This window comes from Cnephaeus nilssonii (genome assembly GCF_951640355.1).
Source record: "Cnephaeus nilssonii genome assembly, chromosome: 9".
In the NCBI taxonomy this organism is placed as follows: Eukaryota; Metazoa; Chordata; class Mammalia; order Chiroptera; family Vespertilionidae; genus Cnephaeus; species Cnephaeus nilssonii.
The window spans coordinates 16,931,184-16,951,076 of NC_137080.1; the positions used below are offsets into that span (position 1 = coordinate 16,931,184).

Sequence of the window (19,893 nt, forward strand, 5' to 3'; positions counted from 1 at the left end):
TATGTTCTTAATCACTACCGCTAAGCATCAGCTACATTCTTGGCACATGATGCTCAGATGTAGGATACCTACTCTTTTGTACTTTGCACATTATCACAGTGGAGTGCAAAATAGCTCTCAATAAAGGATTCAGTACTCTCAAAAGCAACAACACATATACATATAACATGCAAATTATTACAGTTTATGATATGTACTTACTGCTATGGCATCTGTGCTAGAGTGAACAGTTAGAAGCAGCTTCCATCATGGTTTTAATATACAGTTGGCTGTGGTTATGGCGGTCTCACATCACAACCTCGTAGTTATTGGTACTAACACTGAGGAGGACATTGTTTCGTTTTCTCTGAGGTACAGAATGAACCATAAGAGATGTTCTCGGCCCTCAAGAGTTTATTATAATTGGCTTACAAAGCATGTATCCTTACAAGGTTATTGCAAAAATGAAAAAAAGTATACGAAATGTTAACTAGGTGGTTCAGGTAAGTCGGTCCCCAAAGCCTGGTGTGGTCAGAGAAGTCTGCACGAAAAGGGGACATTTCAGCGCAGTTTCCAAGAACTGGGGTTTGAAAAGCAAGCTGGAAGTACCTCCCAGGTGGGAGGGCCCCGGGGCACCGCCTGCCTCACCGGGACCAGCTCCGGAACGCAACGCGCCCTCCCCCGGCTCCTCCCGCGTGCGGACCGCCACCTGACAGCCCCTCCCGGAGCCGCGGGCTCCAACTCGCGGGGGAGGATTCCCGGGACTGCGCCCGCCTCTCCGAGTTTCCGTTTCCGGCCCTCCAAGCTCCGATCCAGCGGAAACGACTCTGGGGGGGAGGAAGGGAGAAGGGGGAACACCGCGCGGGGCTGCGCATGCGCACCACTGGCGGCCGCAATGGCGCTGCCGTGCTCCCTGAATAGGTATCTGCTGCTCATGGCGCAAGAGCACCTGGAGTTCCGCCTGCCGGTGAGCCTGCGGGACCCTCCACAACTCCCGACCCGAGAGGACGGCGCGGTGGGGGGCGGTGTGCGGTGTGCGGGGGGCGGTAAGCCGCGCAGCCCGAGCGCGCGGGGACCCGGGGGGCGTGCTCGTCGGGGCATCTCGCCTCCCCGGCCCCGCGGGGAAGGGTGTGCGGGAGAGAAGTCCGAGGCAGACTTTCCCGGCCTCGCTAGCATTTCCATTCCTTCCTCTCCCCGGTGCCAGGGACGGGAGTGGACTGGTGAACAGACGGGTCCTCTGACTCCGGAGCTCTCCGTCCGGCGGAGGATGGCCAGCCGACAGCAGAGCCCCGGGCGGCGCTTTAGTGTCCGGCGTGCCGCTCGCTCTGTGGGCGAGAGGGCGGTGGCGGTGGGGGGTAAAGCTTGGTGCATGGAGAAGTTGGGGAAAGTGTTCTATTTAGTCATTCAAGAAACACGTTCAGAGTACCTGTAACTGGAGATGCAGGGCGCTGGGGATGTAATGGGGACAAAGACAGTTTCCATCTGCAAGGAGATCACTGTTTAGGTCAAGGGCTGAGCAGGTGCATCAACATAGTATTTTGAAGTAACGTTTGTAAGTGCAGTGCCAGAGAGATGCGCAGGGAAATATATGAAAACACACAGAAAGAGACTCTCATCCACCTGAGGTGGGGGTGGGGTGGGGTGGGGGTTGGCCTTTGAGATGGTTTCCATGGATAGCAACTTAGGGATGAGTAGCAGTTAACCAGGCCAAGAAGAGAAATAAGTAAATTAGAATTACGAGCTATTCTTATTACTGGATTACAAAATATGCAGCCGAGAGTGGTAAGGAGAGGACTGGAGCGGTAGGAAGGGACTAGAGACCCAAAGCCTTCAATATTCGGGAGCTTGGAAGGGGAATTTATTGAAGAACGTTAAGTAAGGGAGTGAGAGAATCAGATTTTTCTTTCAAAGGCACTTTGGCAGCAACGCAGAGGATAGGTCTGAGGGGATTAAGTCTGGAATCAGACCAGTTAGGAGTCTGTGGTAATAGTCTTGTTAATAGAGTAAGAAGGCCTGAACTAGGGCAAGGGGTAAGCGGATGGAATAGACTGGCAACATAGGGGATAAACTGATCAGGGCTTGATAGTCAATTGAATAGGGGTGAGGGTTGGGGGGAGGAAGGATCAATCAAGGATGAGTCTTGGGGTGGATACAAGGGTGTCTTTATTTAAAATAGAGAGCATAGCCAGATGTAAGCTTTAAATTCTGGCTTTGCTGAATTTAATGTGCTTGTATAACATCAAGTGAAGATGACCAGAAGGCAGTGAATACATATATGAGTATGCACAGAGCATGATAGAATGGTCTGGACTGGTAATAAATATTTGGGAGTCTTCTGCATAGGAATACTAGGAGAGAAAATGAAATTTTTCAGAGAAAGCATAGCGTCAGAAGCATGGTGAGCCAAATGCAGGTGCTTGGAAATACTGATATTAAGGAGAAGTGAGAAGAGAAGGCCATGAAAATAGGCAAGTGTCATAACAGGAAGGGTGTGAGGCCACAGAAAACTGGAGGGTAAAGTTTTAGGAATTTTGCTCTAGCCGTTGGGTAGAGTTTATTTTGGGGGGTGGGGTGGGGCTAGATTGCTTGGTTTAATGGTCACGAAAGAGGAGGAAGGGAAGATAGAATAGTGCTCTTAACTAGAGCATGATAGAGCATAAGAAGGGAAAGTAAGATTGGTTAATAGTTTGAGGGACCTTGGGTCCCCCAGAGATTGGCTTGTTAATAGGCTGAAGAGATGGGGAAATGGATGTAAAGTCACAGTTGGAGGAGGTGTTGGTCTTTGAATGGGAATGAAGAGTGGGCAAAGGATGGGGATGGGGTAGCTGCCCCAAGTCCTGTTTTACAGGTAATGAGTGAGTCAAGGTTATTTACTTGAGAGATGGGGAACAAAGCAGTTTTATGGAGAAATTGAGAAAAATAGTAAACTTCGAAATAATCTTTGAGAGCAAAACAGGGAGCTGACAAGTTAAACAATTGAGTAGAGAAGAATACCGGTGTCAGAGCAATGCTGACAACTCAGCTGAGGGCGAAGATCCTGTACTTGTAATTTTGCCGGATTCTGTGATTTTCTTCATTTGTGCTCAACTTACTAGCCTTAGGACTTACAAAGACAGATTGTGTCATTCAGAATTAATGTCCTGTGGGAGTATATGTAGGTGAGATAGGGGTGCAAGGGCATAGAATTTCATTGAGGGAGTAATACTTTACAGGCAGTCTTCGGATTACGTTGCCATCTCCCATTTATTTATAAAATAAAAAAAGTTCTGTCATTTTGACGTATGTACATATGTGCTTTATGTTTTTTATTATTTATTTACCACAAGTAAAGGTCAGGAATTGTTATCTTTCTTTTAAATATTTTTTACTGTTTCACTTCATTACTGCTGTGTATGAGCTCCATGTGAGTGACGTATGTGCTTATGTAAAATTGTGTTAGGTCGAGCCGTAGGAACGGATCTCCGACGTAACCCGAGGACCTACTGTAATTAGATCTTAATTGATAAAGGAGATGTTCTGTGGGTGAAGAGAACTGGAAAGCCCACTTCAGTGAGAAACAATAGCAAGTATGCAGATGCAGGATAGTTGATTATGGTGACCTGGCATGTGGGAGGTGTGGGGAGGGAGGATGAAGCAGTAGGCAATGAGGATAGAGATGAGGGTAGCAACCGGATTTTGGAGTGTTTTGTAACCATTGGATTTAATTTTAAGTTAAATGGGAGCCATTGACTCTTTTTTCCTTTTCAAGTCAGGAAGTGACAAAAGTGTTTTTTTCTTTTTAAACCAGGAAGTGACTAGTAATTATCCTAATATATAAAAACCCAGGGTCCCTAACGTCCAAAAGGACCAAAGGCTCGACTGACTGGAAGTCAGTCCTGCAGTCAGTGCTGGGTTGCTGTGGTGACCCAGCACTGACTGCCGAGGGGGCTGCGGATCAGGCCCGGAGAGAGGCCTGAAGAGAGAAGCAGGGTCTGATCCGTAGCCTCCATGGAAGCTGTTGATCAGCCCTTGCCTCTCTTTTTCTCTCCAGGCCTGGCCAGCAGCTGCGCCTCTCTTTCTCTCCGGGCCTCTGTGGGGGTTGCTGATCAGCCCCGCCACTCTGATCAGGCCCGGAGATAGGCCCGGAGACGCTGACTGGCATAGAAACCGACCAATCAGAACCAAATCTGGGTGAACTGTGAGGAGCCAATGACTGCATAGGAGACGGAGCTTTTGACGCTGACTGGCATAGAAACCGACCAATCAGAACCTAATCTGGGTGAACTGCGAAGGCAGAACCTAAGGTGAGGGCTGAGGAGGGATTTTAAGGGGAACAGCTGTTTGGTGTAAGGCAGTGGTTGGCAAACTGTGGCTTGTGAGCCTCGGTTTGCCGCTCTGTTGACTAATGAGTTTGCCGACCACTGAACAGGTGTAAGAAAGCAGTTTAATTTTTTAATGACTGGTTTGGCAGTATAGTGCATATGGCTGGTTATCAGTCCAGATATGTATTTTTGTCTGCCAAGAGCATCTCCTCCTGCTGAAAAAGGCATTCCCCCCTGGTTTAAGCATTCCTATCCTCTATAATCTATCTATACGAATAAAAGGGTAATACGCTAATTAGACCGGTTGACCGGCCATCTTCAACATAGAAAGTACAATTCTGTAAAGGGGTCCTGTAGGTCTGTTTCTGTTATGTATGGTTTTTTCCCCTGGGTTCCTTTTTATACGTGTACTGGGTTATTTTTTAAATATGTGCCAAATGTATCTGTAAACTTATTTGAAGAAATAAAATATAAGGCCTAGGATGATGTAAGTCCCACACAGGGTCATAACAGTCTAGGATCACTTGAGCTCCTTTTCAGGCGTTAAATTTTGTTTCTGTTCTGATTAACATGTACTCCTGGGATTTGTAGGTTTTGGGATTCCAGTTTAAACAGGGTGGTTTATTAGCCTCCTTTCCTCCCCATTGGGGGGCCCTATTCTCTTTTTGTCCCTCTATCTTCATTAAGCTGTCAAAAGGGCTACCTACCTTCGTCCTCTCTGGGATCTTGGTTTGACAATTCTTGTAATCTTACCATGTCTCTAGCAGATGCCAGGTTTTTCTAGTTCTCAGCAGAAGACTTAATCCAAATTACCCAGTTTTCCATCATGGGAAGTCAGCCACCATTGAAACTTTTCTTCTAAAACCGAAGTAATCTTTTCCTCCCTTGTACTCTAATATAACTTATATATATATTTTGCTTTGCTTCATTAAGAACACTCAATGTTTACACCTCACATTTCAGTTACTAGGTTAAATAGTAACTTACCATAATTTGGACTTAATAAATTCACAGTGATGCTCCCTAGTTAATGATTTATTTCTTTTTCTTAATTCAACATATATATATATTCATCTAATTAACTGATCAAGACAGCAAAGTTAATTTGCAATGGGACTCTTGTCACTCTTGCCTGTTATTTGGTAAAATTGTTGGTCTTTTAACCACAAATTAGTACATCACTAGTTATTTTAATTTCTAGAGAAAGTATGGTTCCAAATATGCTTGTAAACAAATACTATGCTAGTAATAAAAAAATTAAAAGTACCTTTTTTTTAATCAATTGACAAAGTAATGGTACAACAGCCAGTTGAGAAGTAGTGAAGAGAAATCAATACTTTCTTACCTTATAATTTAGGCCAACCCTTTAAGAAAGTATTTTGGCCATATAAACTGTAAGAAGCCATAAAAATGTCATCTCTCTGGATATAATAACCCTACTTATTGTGACTCATAAAGAAACCCAAAATATGGAAAAAGCCATTCATAAAATGTATATGTTAGCCTTATTTTAAACTGATAGAATTGAAAACCACCTAAATACTCAGCCTAAAGTATATTGTTTCCTACTGAAAAGTTTGCAATACTGATGCCAAGGAGGAAAATCTTTATGATATTACGATTCAAAGAGAAGAAAAGAGAATCTTAAACATGCTTGCAAACATGTTATTTCTTTTCTGAACATTCTAAAATCATCTATGTAATTTATTTTTATTGCTCTAGTATCAGATTTACTAATCTATAGTTCTTGTAATCTGTGCTTTTTTTTCTCTTCAAAATTAGGACATTTTCTGATCAAATCTTTTAGCAATTCTATTGTATAAAATTTCTCAGAAATTAATATTTGTGACAATTTTTTTTAGAACCTGGAGATATAATTTGTGTGGTATTGAATTTTAAATGCTTTAGGTAGGTCTTCAACCCACTCTTTTCATTTTTATTTTTTTAAATCCTCACCTGAGAATATTTTTTTCCATTGATTTCTAGAGAGAGTGGAAGGGAGGGAGGAAGGGGGAGAGAGAGAGAGAGAAACATCCACATGAGAGAGACACATTGATTGGTTGCCTCCCACATTCACCACTACTCGGGCTGAGGAACCTGCAACCAAGATACCTACCCTTGCCTGGGAATTAATCTCATGATCCTTCCATTTGAGGGCCGATACTAACCACTGAGAAAACCAGCCAGGGCCCCCTCTTTTCATTTTTAATTGTATTATACCTATGTCTTTTAATACACTTTGCATTCTCTGTATTAAAATGTGTTCTCTCTGTAATATTTTCAATATAGGAAATACAGTCTTTGCTTTCACTTTTTGGAGGTCAGTTCACCAATAATCAGGAAACTTATGGAAAGGTAAGTTGAATTTATATTTTTCAGTAAATCATATATAATATAAATAGAACCTTGGATTTGAAGACAAGAACTGCAAATGTTAAAGTTATAAAATTAAAAAAATTTCAAGATTGTACTTCAGGATTTTATATGCATTAATTAATTTGGTCAAACTACATAAGAGAGCAACTACAAAATTAATCTGAAGTTTAAATAACCTTAAATTTGCTAGTATTGTCATTTATAGAGTCACTTATAAAAGTATTCTTGTTATCGGTAGAAGGAGGATTTCCCTTTCTCCACTAGGGGTGGAATCCTTATGATATCTTGAGAAAAAGAATTTTCTGAGACTTGCACGAGAGGATGAATGAATTTTATTTGCGTGGAATTACATCTCTTTGTTTCCCAGGTCCCATTTCCCTTAGTGTAGCTGGGGATTCAGTAGAGCTAAAAGCAAAGCCAATGCCTAGAGTTTCTTTTCCATGTTGTAGTCAGGTGCAGTTTAGCATCAGGCTGGTTGCAGTCCATTAGTCCATTGTGTGTGGGGTCCACATGGGCCATGGGCGCAAATACAAGAAGCAGGATTCGAGAGAGTCCCACAAGCCAGGAGTCAACCAAGAAAAAACCAAGAGAGCAAACTCCTTTGTTTAGGGGATTAAATATCTCAAAAATCTTCCTGAGTTTACAGTGGCCACACCTACTCTGGCCAATGACCTGTCCCAGGTTTGACTGACAGGCAAGTACCTTCCTAATGCCACTTCAGGCACCTATTCTCCCGCCTGTCCACTTCCTTCCCCCGCAATCTGTGGGGAATAGACTGGTGGCTCCCTGAGGAGTGTTAAACTGCAGCTTCCTGGCAGAGCTGCCCAAATGACATGCCTATAATATTTGGCCTTCCCTTTTGCTCCTTTCCTGTTATTAATAACTAGGTTAACTATAACAGTATCATTCTGATATTATGCAATAATCTTTTATTAAAATAATTTACTTTTTTTTTACTATTAAAACAATTTTAATTTTGGTTAGAGTCAGATCACATATTGTCTAAAACTAGCAAATAGGAATATCTCCTTATTGACGTCTTGAATAAAAGCATTATGAGACCATAAAGCCTATTTGAAGTAAGTTGCATATTGTTTTTTTCTTTCAGTCTCCTTTTTGGATTCTTACTATTCCTTCTGAAGATATTGCCAGAAACTTAATGAAACGGACAGTGTGTGCCAAGTAAAAACTTACAATGTTCTTCTGCATCAGTGTATACAATACTTCTCATAATTACTCTGTCCTACTTTTTGCTATATTGGCAGAAAGTAGAAGGGGTTGGTGGTTGGGGAGGTCAATGTAGCCTGCAGTTACCGGAACTTGCCACTGGATGGGGTTGGGGGACAGGAGAGTTACCTGCTGAAACAGTGAATGTCAGTGTAAAATACAGAAATACTTATTTCAAAATAATTTTTTTAAACTTCTATGTTAAGCAGAAGTATGGTAGAAGATGTAAATGCTATGCTGTTATATAGGATAAATGCCACAGTTAATTATAACCAAAAATCTAAACTGTTTTTCTTGTAGATGGTTTTTAGTTGGATGAGCAGATTGGTGAATGTAAGATGACAAAAAGTGAGGTCTGCCATGAAATAAGTTTTTGTTTTAGTTTTTAGAGGAGTTCTGATTATCGTAATTTGGTATGAATTAATGTAATTATGTTGTTCACTGTTTATCCTACTTGAGTGTTTTCTAGAATTTATCATTGGCATTTTCTGTTTTTCCCTTTTTCTTTTTTTATTACTGGAAAATTTTCTATTTTGGGGTTTGAAAGTTAAACTGTATTTTCAACATTCATCTTAAAATTGGACCAACTTATGTTTGAGTTGCTTTGTTTTCTGAACACTTTGGCAGATTACTGAATGCCTTCTTTCCTTAAAAATAACATTTAATAATGCAGTGCAAATATGAATTTACGTATACCTAGTTTTATTAACATGGTTGGCAATATTGAGTAGACTATAAACCAATATTCAGTTAATTTCATCTTATAAAAACTATCACAGTACTACATCTAATCTCTTAAACTGAAGCTTGTTAATGGGTCTAGTGTATTTAATAAAAATGACTAGACAATGGAAGCATAACTAAGAAACACATCCTTAATTAATTACTTCTTTAGATAAGCATATTATAAGTTACAGCTCTCAAAGGTGTTTGATTTCCAAAGATGTGGTTTATTAGGTTTAAAGTAGCTGCTTGAGGACCAAGAACTTGTACACTTCCTTAAAAGCTCATATCTTCTGATGCATATATTTGATAAATGGTACAATTAACAATTGTGTAATGATTATATAATAGTATATAATAATTTCCATGGCTGTTTTTTATTTTCTCTGTGTTTTGTATAGCTGAGGTCAGTCCTTAAGTGATAGCTGTGTAAGCGTAGAATTACTGTAGAGGTCCTCTTTCTATAAATTCAATACAAAGGAAAGGAGGGATTCATTTTCAAAAGATAATCTCAATTTTAATGGCATTGTTAATTACAGTGATAAAGTAGTTTAAATTTAGATGCTCAGAACTGTGCTAATATGTAGATTGAGTTCTATTTCAACTAATTCTAAGAACTATTTCACTGGTTGCAATGAAAGCTTGCTTGTAATTGTTTAAATGTTCCTAGAAATATATGGAAGCTTGAGTATATTTTTTAATGTAAGAATTTCTGTAATAGCTATAAAAGTAATTGTTAGTTACTAAATGTTACTAAGTAATAGCTAAATATTAATAGTAACATTTTTATCTGATCATTTTTCTTTTTTTTTTTTAATGGAGGAAGCACTGGGAAAAATTGGATTTCCTGCAGCTTTTCACCCATTTACTAAAATAACTTAAGTGATTTTACTACATCATTTCTGATTTATGATCAATTTATCCCGTTATGTGTAAAGTTCAGTTCCTATGTGTGATTTGGACATAAGCTATATTTGTTTCCAGGATACATATTTCTCATTTATAGCTTAGAAAACATAGGCAATACTTGTTTTAGTGGAATGAGCATAAAGAACTCGTGAAATCATCGTGACACATTACTGTGTGAACTGATTTCTTCACTGAGGTTAGTACTGATCATTTATTTCCTAGGTCCATATTTGAACTATGGGGTCATGGGAAATCTCCAGAAGAGCTGTATAGTTCTCTCAGAAACTACCCTGTGGAGAAGATGGTGCGTAGTGAAGTGTGGTTTCATGTAGTATGTCTGCAGATACTGTGGAATTACTGAGCCTAAAGAACTTATCTGCTTTTATTTTAGGTTCCATTTCTACATTCAGATTCTACATATAAAATAAAGATTCACACATTCAATAAAACATTGACACAAGAAGAAAAAGTCAAACGAATAGATGTAAGTGAATTTAGCAAAGCCAAAAAACCTGTGAGATTAATATAGTCTAACCCCTGTTGATATATAATAATTCCAATGTTTGTTAAGTGTTTATTTTGTAGCACAGTGTGTGCTAAGTATGTTTCATGTTTTGTCTAATTAAATCCTAATACCAAACTTATAAGATAGGCATTATTAAATAAGCACTATTTTTCCTTTTAAATTTTTATAGGACATTGGAATTACTTTTATTTTGTAGGCTCTTGAGTTTCTGCCATTTGAAGGAAAAGTAAATTTAAAGAAGCCACAGCATATATTCTCTGTTTTGGAGGATTATGGTTTGGACCCCAACTGCATTCCTGAGAATCCACATAATATTTATTTTGGTAGATGGGTAAGGAAATGTTTTTTTTTACCTATTTAAGTTTATTTTCTTTCAATGCTATATTCTCGGCCTTTTTATTTAACTCTAGATGTGGAACTTGATAGCAGCTGAAGAGTGAGAACTGTATGAATTAAAGTCAGTGAAAAATATGTGGTTATGTGATTTTTTTTTCTTGGTTTGTTTGTTTTTCTAGAGATTTAGGGCCTAGGTAGGGGATGGTGTACCTGAAAACATTAACACAAGACTTGTCAGAAAGTCTGACCTGCTTTTTCAGTATAGCTGAGCCAGGGCTGAGTGCTCTGGTAGCTGAGGGACCTCATTTGCGGAGGTCTTCAGTCCAGGTTTCCATTCTGAAAAGAAATGAAATTACTGTAGAGTAGTTCTGTCCACTTCCCTGAGCCTCTAGGTGGGTGAGTGGAAGCTGTGGCTTATGTTACAGAATATTATTTAGAAGAAAAAAAAGATGGATAAAGCTTACTCAACCACGATCCCCTGCAATAATTGCATTCAAATTCAATTCAGATTTGGTTTGAAAAGTCAAAGTAAGTGACAACACACTAAGAACTAAAGGTATTTGTCCACATTTTTTTATAAAGGAACAAGTTTAGAGCAGTAGTAAGTGGAAAGAAGTTTTCATCATCGAGATATATGGTGGTTTTATTGTGAATGATTAGCTTAAATCTGTTCTGTACAGTTATACTAATTTGAAAAACATCTCTGATCTAGATTGCAGATGGACAAAGAGAGCTTATAGAGTCATACAGTGTCAAAAAGAGACACTACATTGGAAATACAAGCATGGATGCTGGTTTATCATTCATCATGGCCAACCATGGAAAAGTAAAGGAAAATGATATTGTCTTTGATCCATTTGTGGGAACAGGTATTTTGATTTAACTGTTAAAGCTAGCATAGAGACGTTGCTTGTTTATATAAATCAGAGTCATAGTAATATATCTTTTTCATAGTAATATTTTTGCTAAAAGGTTAAATGGACAGAATAATCTTTTAATTATTAATTAGTTCCTAAGAGATAACCACATATTTGTGTAATGGCCCGTATTTAACACTTCTGCCACTTCAAAGATGAATTTGTGTATTTTTTTCCAAGTAAACCACTAGGGGGAAGCATACCATGCATTGCAATATCACACATTGTGGAAATGTTATGAAGCTATCTAGTTTATTTAAATAGGAAAAGTCTTGAGGGGGGAAGAAAGACTTAAGTGACAAAAAATGTGTCCATCTCTTAAAATTGACAACCATATACTTTCCCATCCCCTTGTAAGTAACCACCTATTTTTGTTTGCTAGTTGATTCTTCCTGTGTTGTTGTTGTTTTCTATTTTTACTTTTGGTAGTGATTAGCAGATATATGTACATTTTATTTCTACTTCTTTCTAACATAAAAGATAGTATACTATATATGTTGTTTTTAAATTTTCTTTTTTTAGTACTTAACAGTATTTCCTGGAAATCACTTTCTATTTGTTCATAGAGATTTTCTTCATTCTTTTTTCCCCTACCCATCTGCACCTTCCCCTTTCCAACCATCAGTTTGTTCTCTGTATCTTTCGTTCTTTTTTATAATTGTACTTCCCGGGTGTATATACTGTAATTTAGTCAGATAGTTTCCTATATTTGGGTGTGGGTAGTTTCCAGTATTTTGCAGTTATAAATAAGGTTTGCAATGAATAATTTTGTACACATATATCTTCATAATGTTATACACACACACACACACACACACACACACACACACACACACACACATGCATACTAGTATATCTAGGGTAAATTCTTAAAAGCTGGATTGCTGGGTTGAAGAGCGTATGCATATGTAGTTTTGTTAAATGTTATCAAATTCCTCTCAGTTATATCATTTTACATTCTTGACAGAAATATGTAAGAGTCCCTGTTCCCCTACAGCTTCACCAGCGGAGTGTATTATGAAGCTTTTGGAATTTTGCTATTCCATTGGATGAAAAATCTATCTTAATGTAGTGTCAATTTGTATTTCTCTTATTATGAGTGAAGTGTAATAAGTTTTTATATTTTAAGGGTCATTTTTAGAACTTTTATTGAATTATCTTTCATGTCTTTTGCCCATTTTCCTGTAGATTTTTTGGTCTCCTCAGTATTAAAAGTACTTTTCATGTTAGGGATTTTAGCCTCCTCTTTCCCCATACATGTATATAAAATATTTTCTCCCAGTTTTCCATTTATCTTTTGATTTAGCATAGATTAGCTTTTTACTATGCAAAAATTTTCCCTACATCCAATTTATAGAGGAATTAAACTATGCATTTGGCTGGTACTTTGGTAGTCTTAATTTTTTCCTTTTAGATCTCTGGTCCATTTTGAATTTATTTTCTTATACGACGTGAAGAATGAATGTAATTTATCTTTTTTCCAAATGCTAAGTCCTTTATTAATTCCTAAACTTGTTCTTAGACGTTAAAACATTTTTTTTCTGTGAAGTGAAAATAATTCTTTGAGATACATACATGTATATAAAGCTTAATATGCACACACACATACACACACACACACACACAAATAGACCAGACCATGAAGTTTAAAAATAGAGTTACCAGTAGAGGTAAAACTTTCTTCTTTTCATGCAGATTAGGGTGGGCATATTATGAAATGCTTACTTCCACAGCAAATGAGGTTTTCACTACTTTTATTTTGGTAAGGAGTGGGGAGACCTACCCCTAAATTACTTTATGGCAGCTCCTGAAAGTGGGTAGCATAGCTTGATCATTTTATTGTTTATGTATATATGGTACAGTTAATGGAAAATTGCAAGAAGCTCTTTACAAAGATGTTGCTTAAGTATCCTATATAATAAAAGCCTATATGCAAATCGACTGAATGACAGAACCATCAGTTGGGGGGGGGGAGGGGGGGGGAGGGGGCCGGTGAGCAGGCAGCGCCAGGCCAGCCAACGTGGGTGCCAGTGGGCAGAGGGAGTGGATGACAATTGGGGGTGGCGGTGGCGACTGGTGGTGTTGGGGCGATGGGGGGCGGGGCTGGCTGGTGCCGTCCCTCCATTGGCCTGCTGGTCACCTCCCTCAGAGGGAGGCCATCAGTGGCAGCGATGGGGGGCGGGGCCAGCCACTCCTGGCTGGTGCCATTCCTGACCAGCCCACCAGTCGCCTCCTGCAGAGGGAGGCCAGACTGCCATCAGTTGGACATCCCCCGTGGGCTCCCGGACTGTGAGAGGGCGCAGGCCGGGCTGAGTGACCACCCCCAAGTGCACTGGGCCTCTAGTATTTTGTAGTTTGTGTTTGTAGTTTAAGCGTAGAATTAGGACTTTAGCTAGTTTTGTTGCTTTTGTTTTGAAACTGGTAATAGCCAGTAGTTGTGATTAGACACAGTTCTTAAGCACAGCCTGTCCTCTTTCTAGGCCCTTTTGTCTCATTGATGGGTAGTACCTTCTGAAGGACGAGAAATAAGAAGCTCTGTGCGCTCCTCCATGGCCATATGCTTTTCTCGGGGTTATAGACTAGGGGAGAAAGCTTCTGGGAGACTGAAAGGAGAGATAGAATCTTTTCCTGCCAAATACCGTTCCTTTTTCTCTGAGGTAGTCTGCTACATTATCTAAAAGGACATGAGCTCTAGGAACCCACTTTTCTTTCCATCTTAGCAAATACATTGATTCTCATGTTAGTAAGATTTTTTTAAAAGGTGTGTATCTCTTTTCCTCAGGGGGAAGACACATGTCATTGGGTCAATTCTCAATAGTTAGGAAGCACCACTGTTCTAATATGAGCATGACTCACGGAGTGATCAGCATGAGTGTGTTGAATACATACAATGGCCCAGGCCTGCCTATTGTATAAGACTTGTGAATGGTATACAGCTCTTACTGAGTGTGCAGCTTTACTTAATTTATCTGATTTTGTTTAAAAACAAATTTTACTTTTGTTTTTCTAATTGGTAAGCTAATGTATATTTACTTCAGGTGCTGTTGATCCCAAAGGGGACAGTATGGCATAGACTGCCGTAAGAGCAAATGGAGTTAGTTTTAAATCCTTACTCTGTCAGTTACTGTGTGACCTTGGGCAACATTCTTAACTTGTCTGGGCCTCACTTCCATCATTTGTAATATGGTAATAAGTAATATGTTGTGAGGATTAAGTGAGGTAATGTATGTCTATGAAATTCTTAGGAAGTTGCATGATGCATGGTAGACATTTAGTGAACTGTATTATCATTATTATTTTAAATTATTACTTTATTAAGGACTTAAGTGCCTTTTTGGTGAAAGATGTTAAATATAGCCAATATGGAATGGTGATGATGAACAATTGGGCTATGAACTTATTTTATAGTCTCTTCTTTGGCTAATTTTTCAAAATATTCATAATTTGCAACCATTGGCAAATTATATCAGCAAGCAGGGAAATTGAGGATTAAAATGTAAACTTTCATCCTCTGAAAGTGATGAAAATAATTGGCCCCAGTGTCCGCCAGTGTAGGTCGCTGTGGGGTGATTTTATGATGGACTCTGCAGCTGTAGCTCTGATCCTTCTCACCTTCCCTCACAAGGGAATCGGCTCCTTTGGCCGCTGAGAAGACTCCCGGGAGACTGCCGTGTTCCTTTGGCTTCTGCCTTCAGATGGCCCAGAGGTGTAAGGGAAGGGGTGTGGCTCCTTTTGAAATGTTATCATTGTGAAATGATAGGCACAGCTGTTGGGAACTGACTGTTGTGGTTCTGGGGGGACCAAGAAGGTGAGGAGAGGTGATTGATCTCTGTGGGTCTGGGAATGGTCTCTGCTTCCTGTTGTGTCCACAGTTCTCGTAGTTTCCTTTTCCTGAGTTTTGTAGTTTATCTATGAAAATGTCTCTGTTCTAGCAATCTCCTTTTCCTTAGGCTGCTAGTTTAATTTATTTGAGGTTTTTTAAAGGATAAAATAGATTTAATAGTATCTCCATTTTTCTCCTTTTTCCTTTTCTTTCAGCAAAACCAAAGCCAGTCTCTCATTTTCACACTTTGTGAAGCTTTCCACATAAATCTCTAAAGATGAAAATCAGGCATTAATTTCTTTGTCATAAGTAAATTTCATTTATTGGGTCCTTTTGTTCATATGATACTAGCGTTCCCGTTGCAGAAAAAATCCTGCAATAGGGTTTCCTGCTGCACTCTACCCCACCCTGCCTGCTCTCCTCCCTTGTCCCCCGCCCCGCGATCTCCGCCAGCCCCCCTGCTTTTCTAACTTCTCCGCCAGCCCGCTCTCCTTCCTTCTCCCCTGGCCCCGCCTCCGCTCCTCCCTTCTCCCCCGGTCCGCCTTCTCTGCCAGCCCGCCTGCTCTTCCCTTCTCCCCCGGCCCCGCCTCCGCTCCTCCCTTCTCCCCCGCCCCGCCTTCTCCGCCAGCCACCCTGCTTTTCTAACTTCTCCGCCAGCCCGCTCTCCTTCCTTCTCCCATGGCCCCACCTCCGCTCCTCCCTTCTCCCCGGCGCCGCCTCCGCTCCTCCCTTCTCCCCTGGCGCCGCCTCCGCTCCTCCCTTCTCCCCGGCGCCGCCTCCGCTCCTCCCTTCTCCCCTGGCCCCGCCTCCGCTCCTCCCTTCTCCCCTGACGCCGCCTCCGCTCCTCCCTTCTCCCCGGCCCCGCCCCTTCTCCCCGGCCCCGCCCCTTCTCCCCGGCCCCGCCTGCTCAACTTCCTTCTCCCCCGGCCCCGCCTCCGCTCCTCCCTTCTCCCCCGGCCCCGCCTGCTCAACTTCCTTCTCCCCCGGCCCCGCCTCCGCTCCTCCCTTCTCCCCCCCCCCCCCCCGCCCCCCGCTTGCTTGCTTCTCTGCAGCTTTGCTCCCTTCTGCAGCTCTTGGCTTCTTTCTAAGCTGTCGCAATATGCAAATTAGCCGCCATCTTTGTTTGGATAATTTGTGTATTCGTCCTGATTGGCTGGTGGGCGTGGCTTGGCTGGTGGGCGTGGCTTGGACATAGCAAAGGTGCGGTCAATTTGCATATTTGTCTATTATTAGATTAGATTACCCTAACCTTAAAGTGGTTGCTATTTAAGTAATGAGAAATCAAAACACTGAGTCTGTGGTATTTTTACACTTGAAAGCATGTAATAAGATATCAGGTGAGTCACATTACCTGCCCCCTCAACACTTCATCCCTGCATTTTATCACCCCTTCATCTACCAGAAAGCTTCCAGGAAACTCCAACTGAGGTATAGCTAAATGCAAAAAAATGCTTCAATTTAACGGAAAAAAACAACTAGATGACTGACAGTGGTTATTCAGTGACTAGATCAGAGAAGCTACTTTATAATGATTTTATTTAAAACTTTAAAAGCTTAAAGGGCACAGAGTTAACTAACAGATTATTCATCTCCTTGCAGCAGTGTACTCTAAATTGGGTCTGCTCAAAACTCACTAAGCAAATGGATAAGGTTCTGTTTAAGGAAGCACAGGAAAGCTTTTCTGTTCCCTTGACAACTAGCTCTTCTAGGTGAGTATCTGCCTTAATTGGCAGACTTGTAGTAATTCCTCATAATTTGGGTGAAGTGATTTTGTGAGTATTCCACGTCATCACATACAGTAACTTTCCCAAATAGGGACTGTTCCATTTATAGAGGAAGAGTTATGAGGTCCTACTTACCTTACCTCTCACACAAATTCTTTTGTAGTTAGTATGAGGGGACCTAGGTTTTGGCTTGTGCTGTGCTTTTAGTCCTTCATTTCTCTTCTTCAGAGACTCCAATAGGAAGTAGCCAGTTATAATATTTTTCATGGGAAAAGTATTTGTAAGTACATGCTACCAGACTGTGTTTTAAATGGCTATGGGGGAACACTATTCATTTGTAGATCTTGACCCTCTGGAGGCACTACCCATCTTGATTTTAGAGATTACATTTCCAAGTCTATTAAGGAAACAGCCTAGTTGTTTTCCCTTGGCCACGTCTGTGCACAGTCTAGAATGTACTTCCGTTTTCAGTTTGACTGACCTTTCTGTAGAATAGTAAACAGAAAAATTGTATTAATTGTGTGTTTCATAGTAGTTATTTGGAACTTAATATTTATAGTTTTAAAACGAGATCATTGCTTTACTAGTTATAGAAATAACTATTTCTTATCCTAATATTTTAATTATTGCAAGGATTAAAGTCTTACATATTAATTATGTCCTCTTGAGTTATTTGAAACTGACTTCAGTGCAGTTGAGCCCAGTGGTCAGAATTTATTTATTGCCAGCTCTTTGTGTAGCAGTCATCCGCTCATTTGTAAAAAAGGAGCAAGATGCTTTGCATGGATCTCTCAGAATGAGATGAAAATAATGTCTAAATATACATTATTTTGAACCCCCCAAAAATATAATTTTCTATAAGTATTGCTGTTTAAAGTAATGATGCCAAGTCATACATTAATTACCTGCTTTGTGACCACTGTAGTGAGCATAGCTTAGGGGTTTGTTTCTTTTGGTTTGGAGGCCAGGACCATTGTCCTTCTAGGATACTCTGCCTGCAGCTAGTTTGTAAGAATCTGGGTCAGATTAAAAAGTGGAAGAAATAAGAGTCTGGGACTTTCTGGTTAACAGATCATAACTGTGGTTTTTTTCAGGTGGCCTTCTGATAGCATCTGCTCATTTTGGAGCGTATGTATACGGGACAGACATAGACTACAACACAGTTCATGGCTTGGGTGAGTATGGTTCTAGACAGTCTTGCAGTCTTTGCTCTTGTACCAAATGTGCCTTGAAAATAAATATTTTTATATGGTATTATACATCTACTTTTAATGTTAAAAATGAAGAGTTGTGGTATAATATAGTTTTACTTATTTTTACAACAATAACACTTCCTTGGGTATCTGCTTTTTACGAAGTGATCCTGGGGGAACACAGTGATGAATAAGAAAAAGCCCTCCCTCAGAGGTATTGTGGTCTTAGTAAGAGAGATTTTTTAAAAGGAGGCGAACTATAAGGTAGTGAACTTTAGGGTTGGGAGAGAAGAAGTAGGAGAGAGCCATTTTGTAATCAGCATGTCTGTGTTAATAAAACATACAGTTTTTATTTGAAGATTGCTTGCTTTTGAGGGGATTTTGGAAAGTAGTTTAAAATCTGGAAGCTTTGCTGATGATGTATTATTCAATGAAATTGAATCAAACTGAAAAAGTAATTCCTTGTAGCTGAATGGTATTAGAAATGTCAGGTTTCATTGATGATTTTAAAGTTGTTTGTATATACTAGTTAAATTATTGCAGCTAGAATCAGCCCTTAAAATACTCTTTTCCTTTTTACTATTCAGTGTAAATTATTATATAGGTGAAAATTTATTATACGTTCTTTTCTTTTGCTGAAGCAATTTAATATATTGTACTTGATGACCTCTCTTTTTTCCTGTCTTGACTAGAAGGAATTTAGTAATATTTATCATAAGGAAAATGAGTTGTATTTAATCAAGTTCACCTAAGTAAGCTAACAAGAAAAAATATTCTTTGTCTGCAATATGTTAGAATAGACAAAGTACTAAGCAGAATTGTTTCAGTTTGCTTTTAGTAGAAGTGGTATGTTTGCTTTAAGGAAATTGTCATATGTAATTTATTTGAATTTTTATTTATGAAAGTTGTGTTTAAAACTCGTTACGACCTTTCAGTGTACTTGGGTAGAATTCTGATGGACATAGCATTTCCTCAGAGCTCATCCAAGATGCTGTTAGATATGTCCATTCTGATCTCTTACTGTACTCAAATATCCTCACATTTCTCCTATTTTTAAAAACACAAAACCTTTTCTGTCAATCCTGTAGACACCTTCTAGCTGCCATTTTGTTTTCCTCTTATTTTGCCAAAGTACTTCTTGAAAAACTAGTATTTACTTGCTATCTTCCCCTTCTTCATCTCTCATTCTCTGGTGCCCATTATTTGTCAGCTTTCATGCCTACCGAAAACTCTAAGGCCACAGATTTACAGCATTTGGCAGTGTTGACATTTATAAAGCCTCCTTTGGTTCCCGAGACAGAAGTCTCAGCAGGTCGTACTTTTATGTCCTTGACTTCCTTTGCAGCCCCCGTAAAGCCCTGCAGTTTTCTTTGTTCTGTGTTTACACATTGCTTTTCTCCGGCATCTCTCTGCCCCCTTCTCCTGTCTACACTACATTGTGCAGTCATGTCATTCTCCTTTTGACATTTAAGTTTTGTTTTTATTGTGATCATTATACAGAAGAGTGTATAAAAATAGAATAAATATAAAACAAACACATATGTAACTGCCACCTAGGTTAATAATGTCATTCATTCTTATGGCTTTAAGTTAAGTTTATATACTGGTGACTCCTATGTGTATATATTCTGACCGCCGACTACCTGCTGAATAGCTCTTCCTGAATGTTGTGTAGGTAGCTCACAAGCAAGATTGATGTATCTCAAGTGAATCGCATCTTTTTTCCTCTTGGTTTCTCTCATCTTAATTGATGGTATCCCATCATCTACTTTTTTCTCCTAAACTAGTACTTTTGAACAACTTCCATCCTGCTGTAACTTTTCATCTGTAATGTCTCCATTTTGCACTCCCCCACCCCC

At 39.8% G+C, this 19,893-nt stretch overlaps 1 protein-coding gene across 2 annotated transcripts in view; it reads left to right on the forward strand.

Moving 5' to 3' along the window:
* Positions 1 to 40: 40 nt before the first annotated feature.
* The window catches only part of TRMT11 (tRNA methyltransferase 11 homolog), a 39,933-nt gene continuing 20,080 nt past the window's right edge, over positions 41 to 19,893 (forward strand). Inside the window, exons 1-8 of one of the 2 annotated variants that reach the window (XM_079779853.1) lie at positions 41 to 946; positions 6,570 to 6,635; positions 7,765 to 7,838; positions 9,738 to 9,819; positions 9,907 to 9,999; positions 10,238 to 10,372; positions 11,090 to 11,246; positions 17,936 to 18,016. In XM_079779853.1, the coding sequence (XP_079635979.1) occupies positions 875 to 946; positions 6,570 to 6,635; positions 7,765 to 7,838; positions 9,738 to 9,819; positions 9,907 to 9,999; positions 10,238 to 10,372; positions 11,090 to 11,246; positions 17,936 to 18,016 (760 nt within the window). In that variant the 5' untranslated portion in view covers positions 41 to 874. Of the gene's footprint in view, positions 947 to 4,040; positions 4,263 to 6,569; positions 6,636 to 7,764; positions 7,839 to 9,737; positions 9,820 to 9,906; positions 10,000 to 10,237; positions 10,373 to 11,089; positions 11,247 to 17,935; positions 18,017 to 19,893 lie in introns of those variants that run through there. The other variant, XM_079779854.1, reaches the window with a different exon arrangement.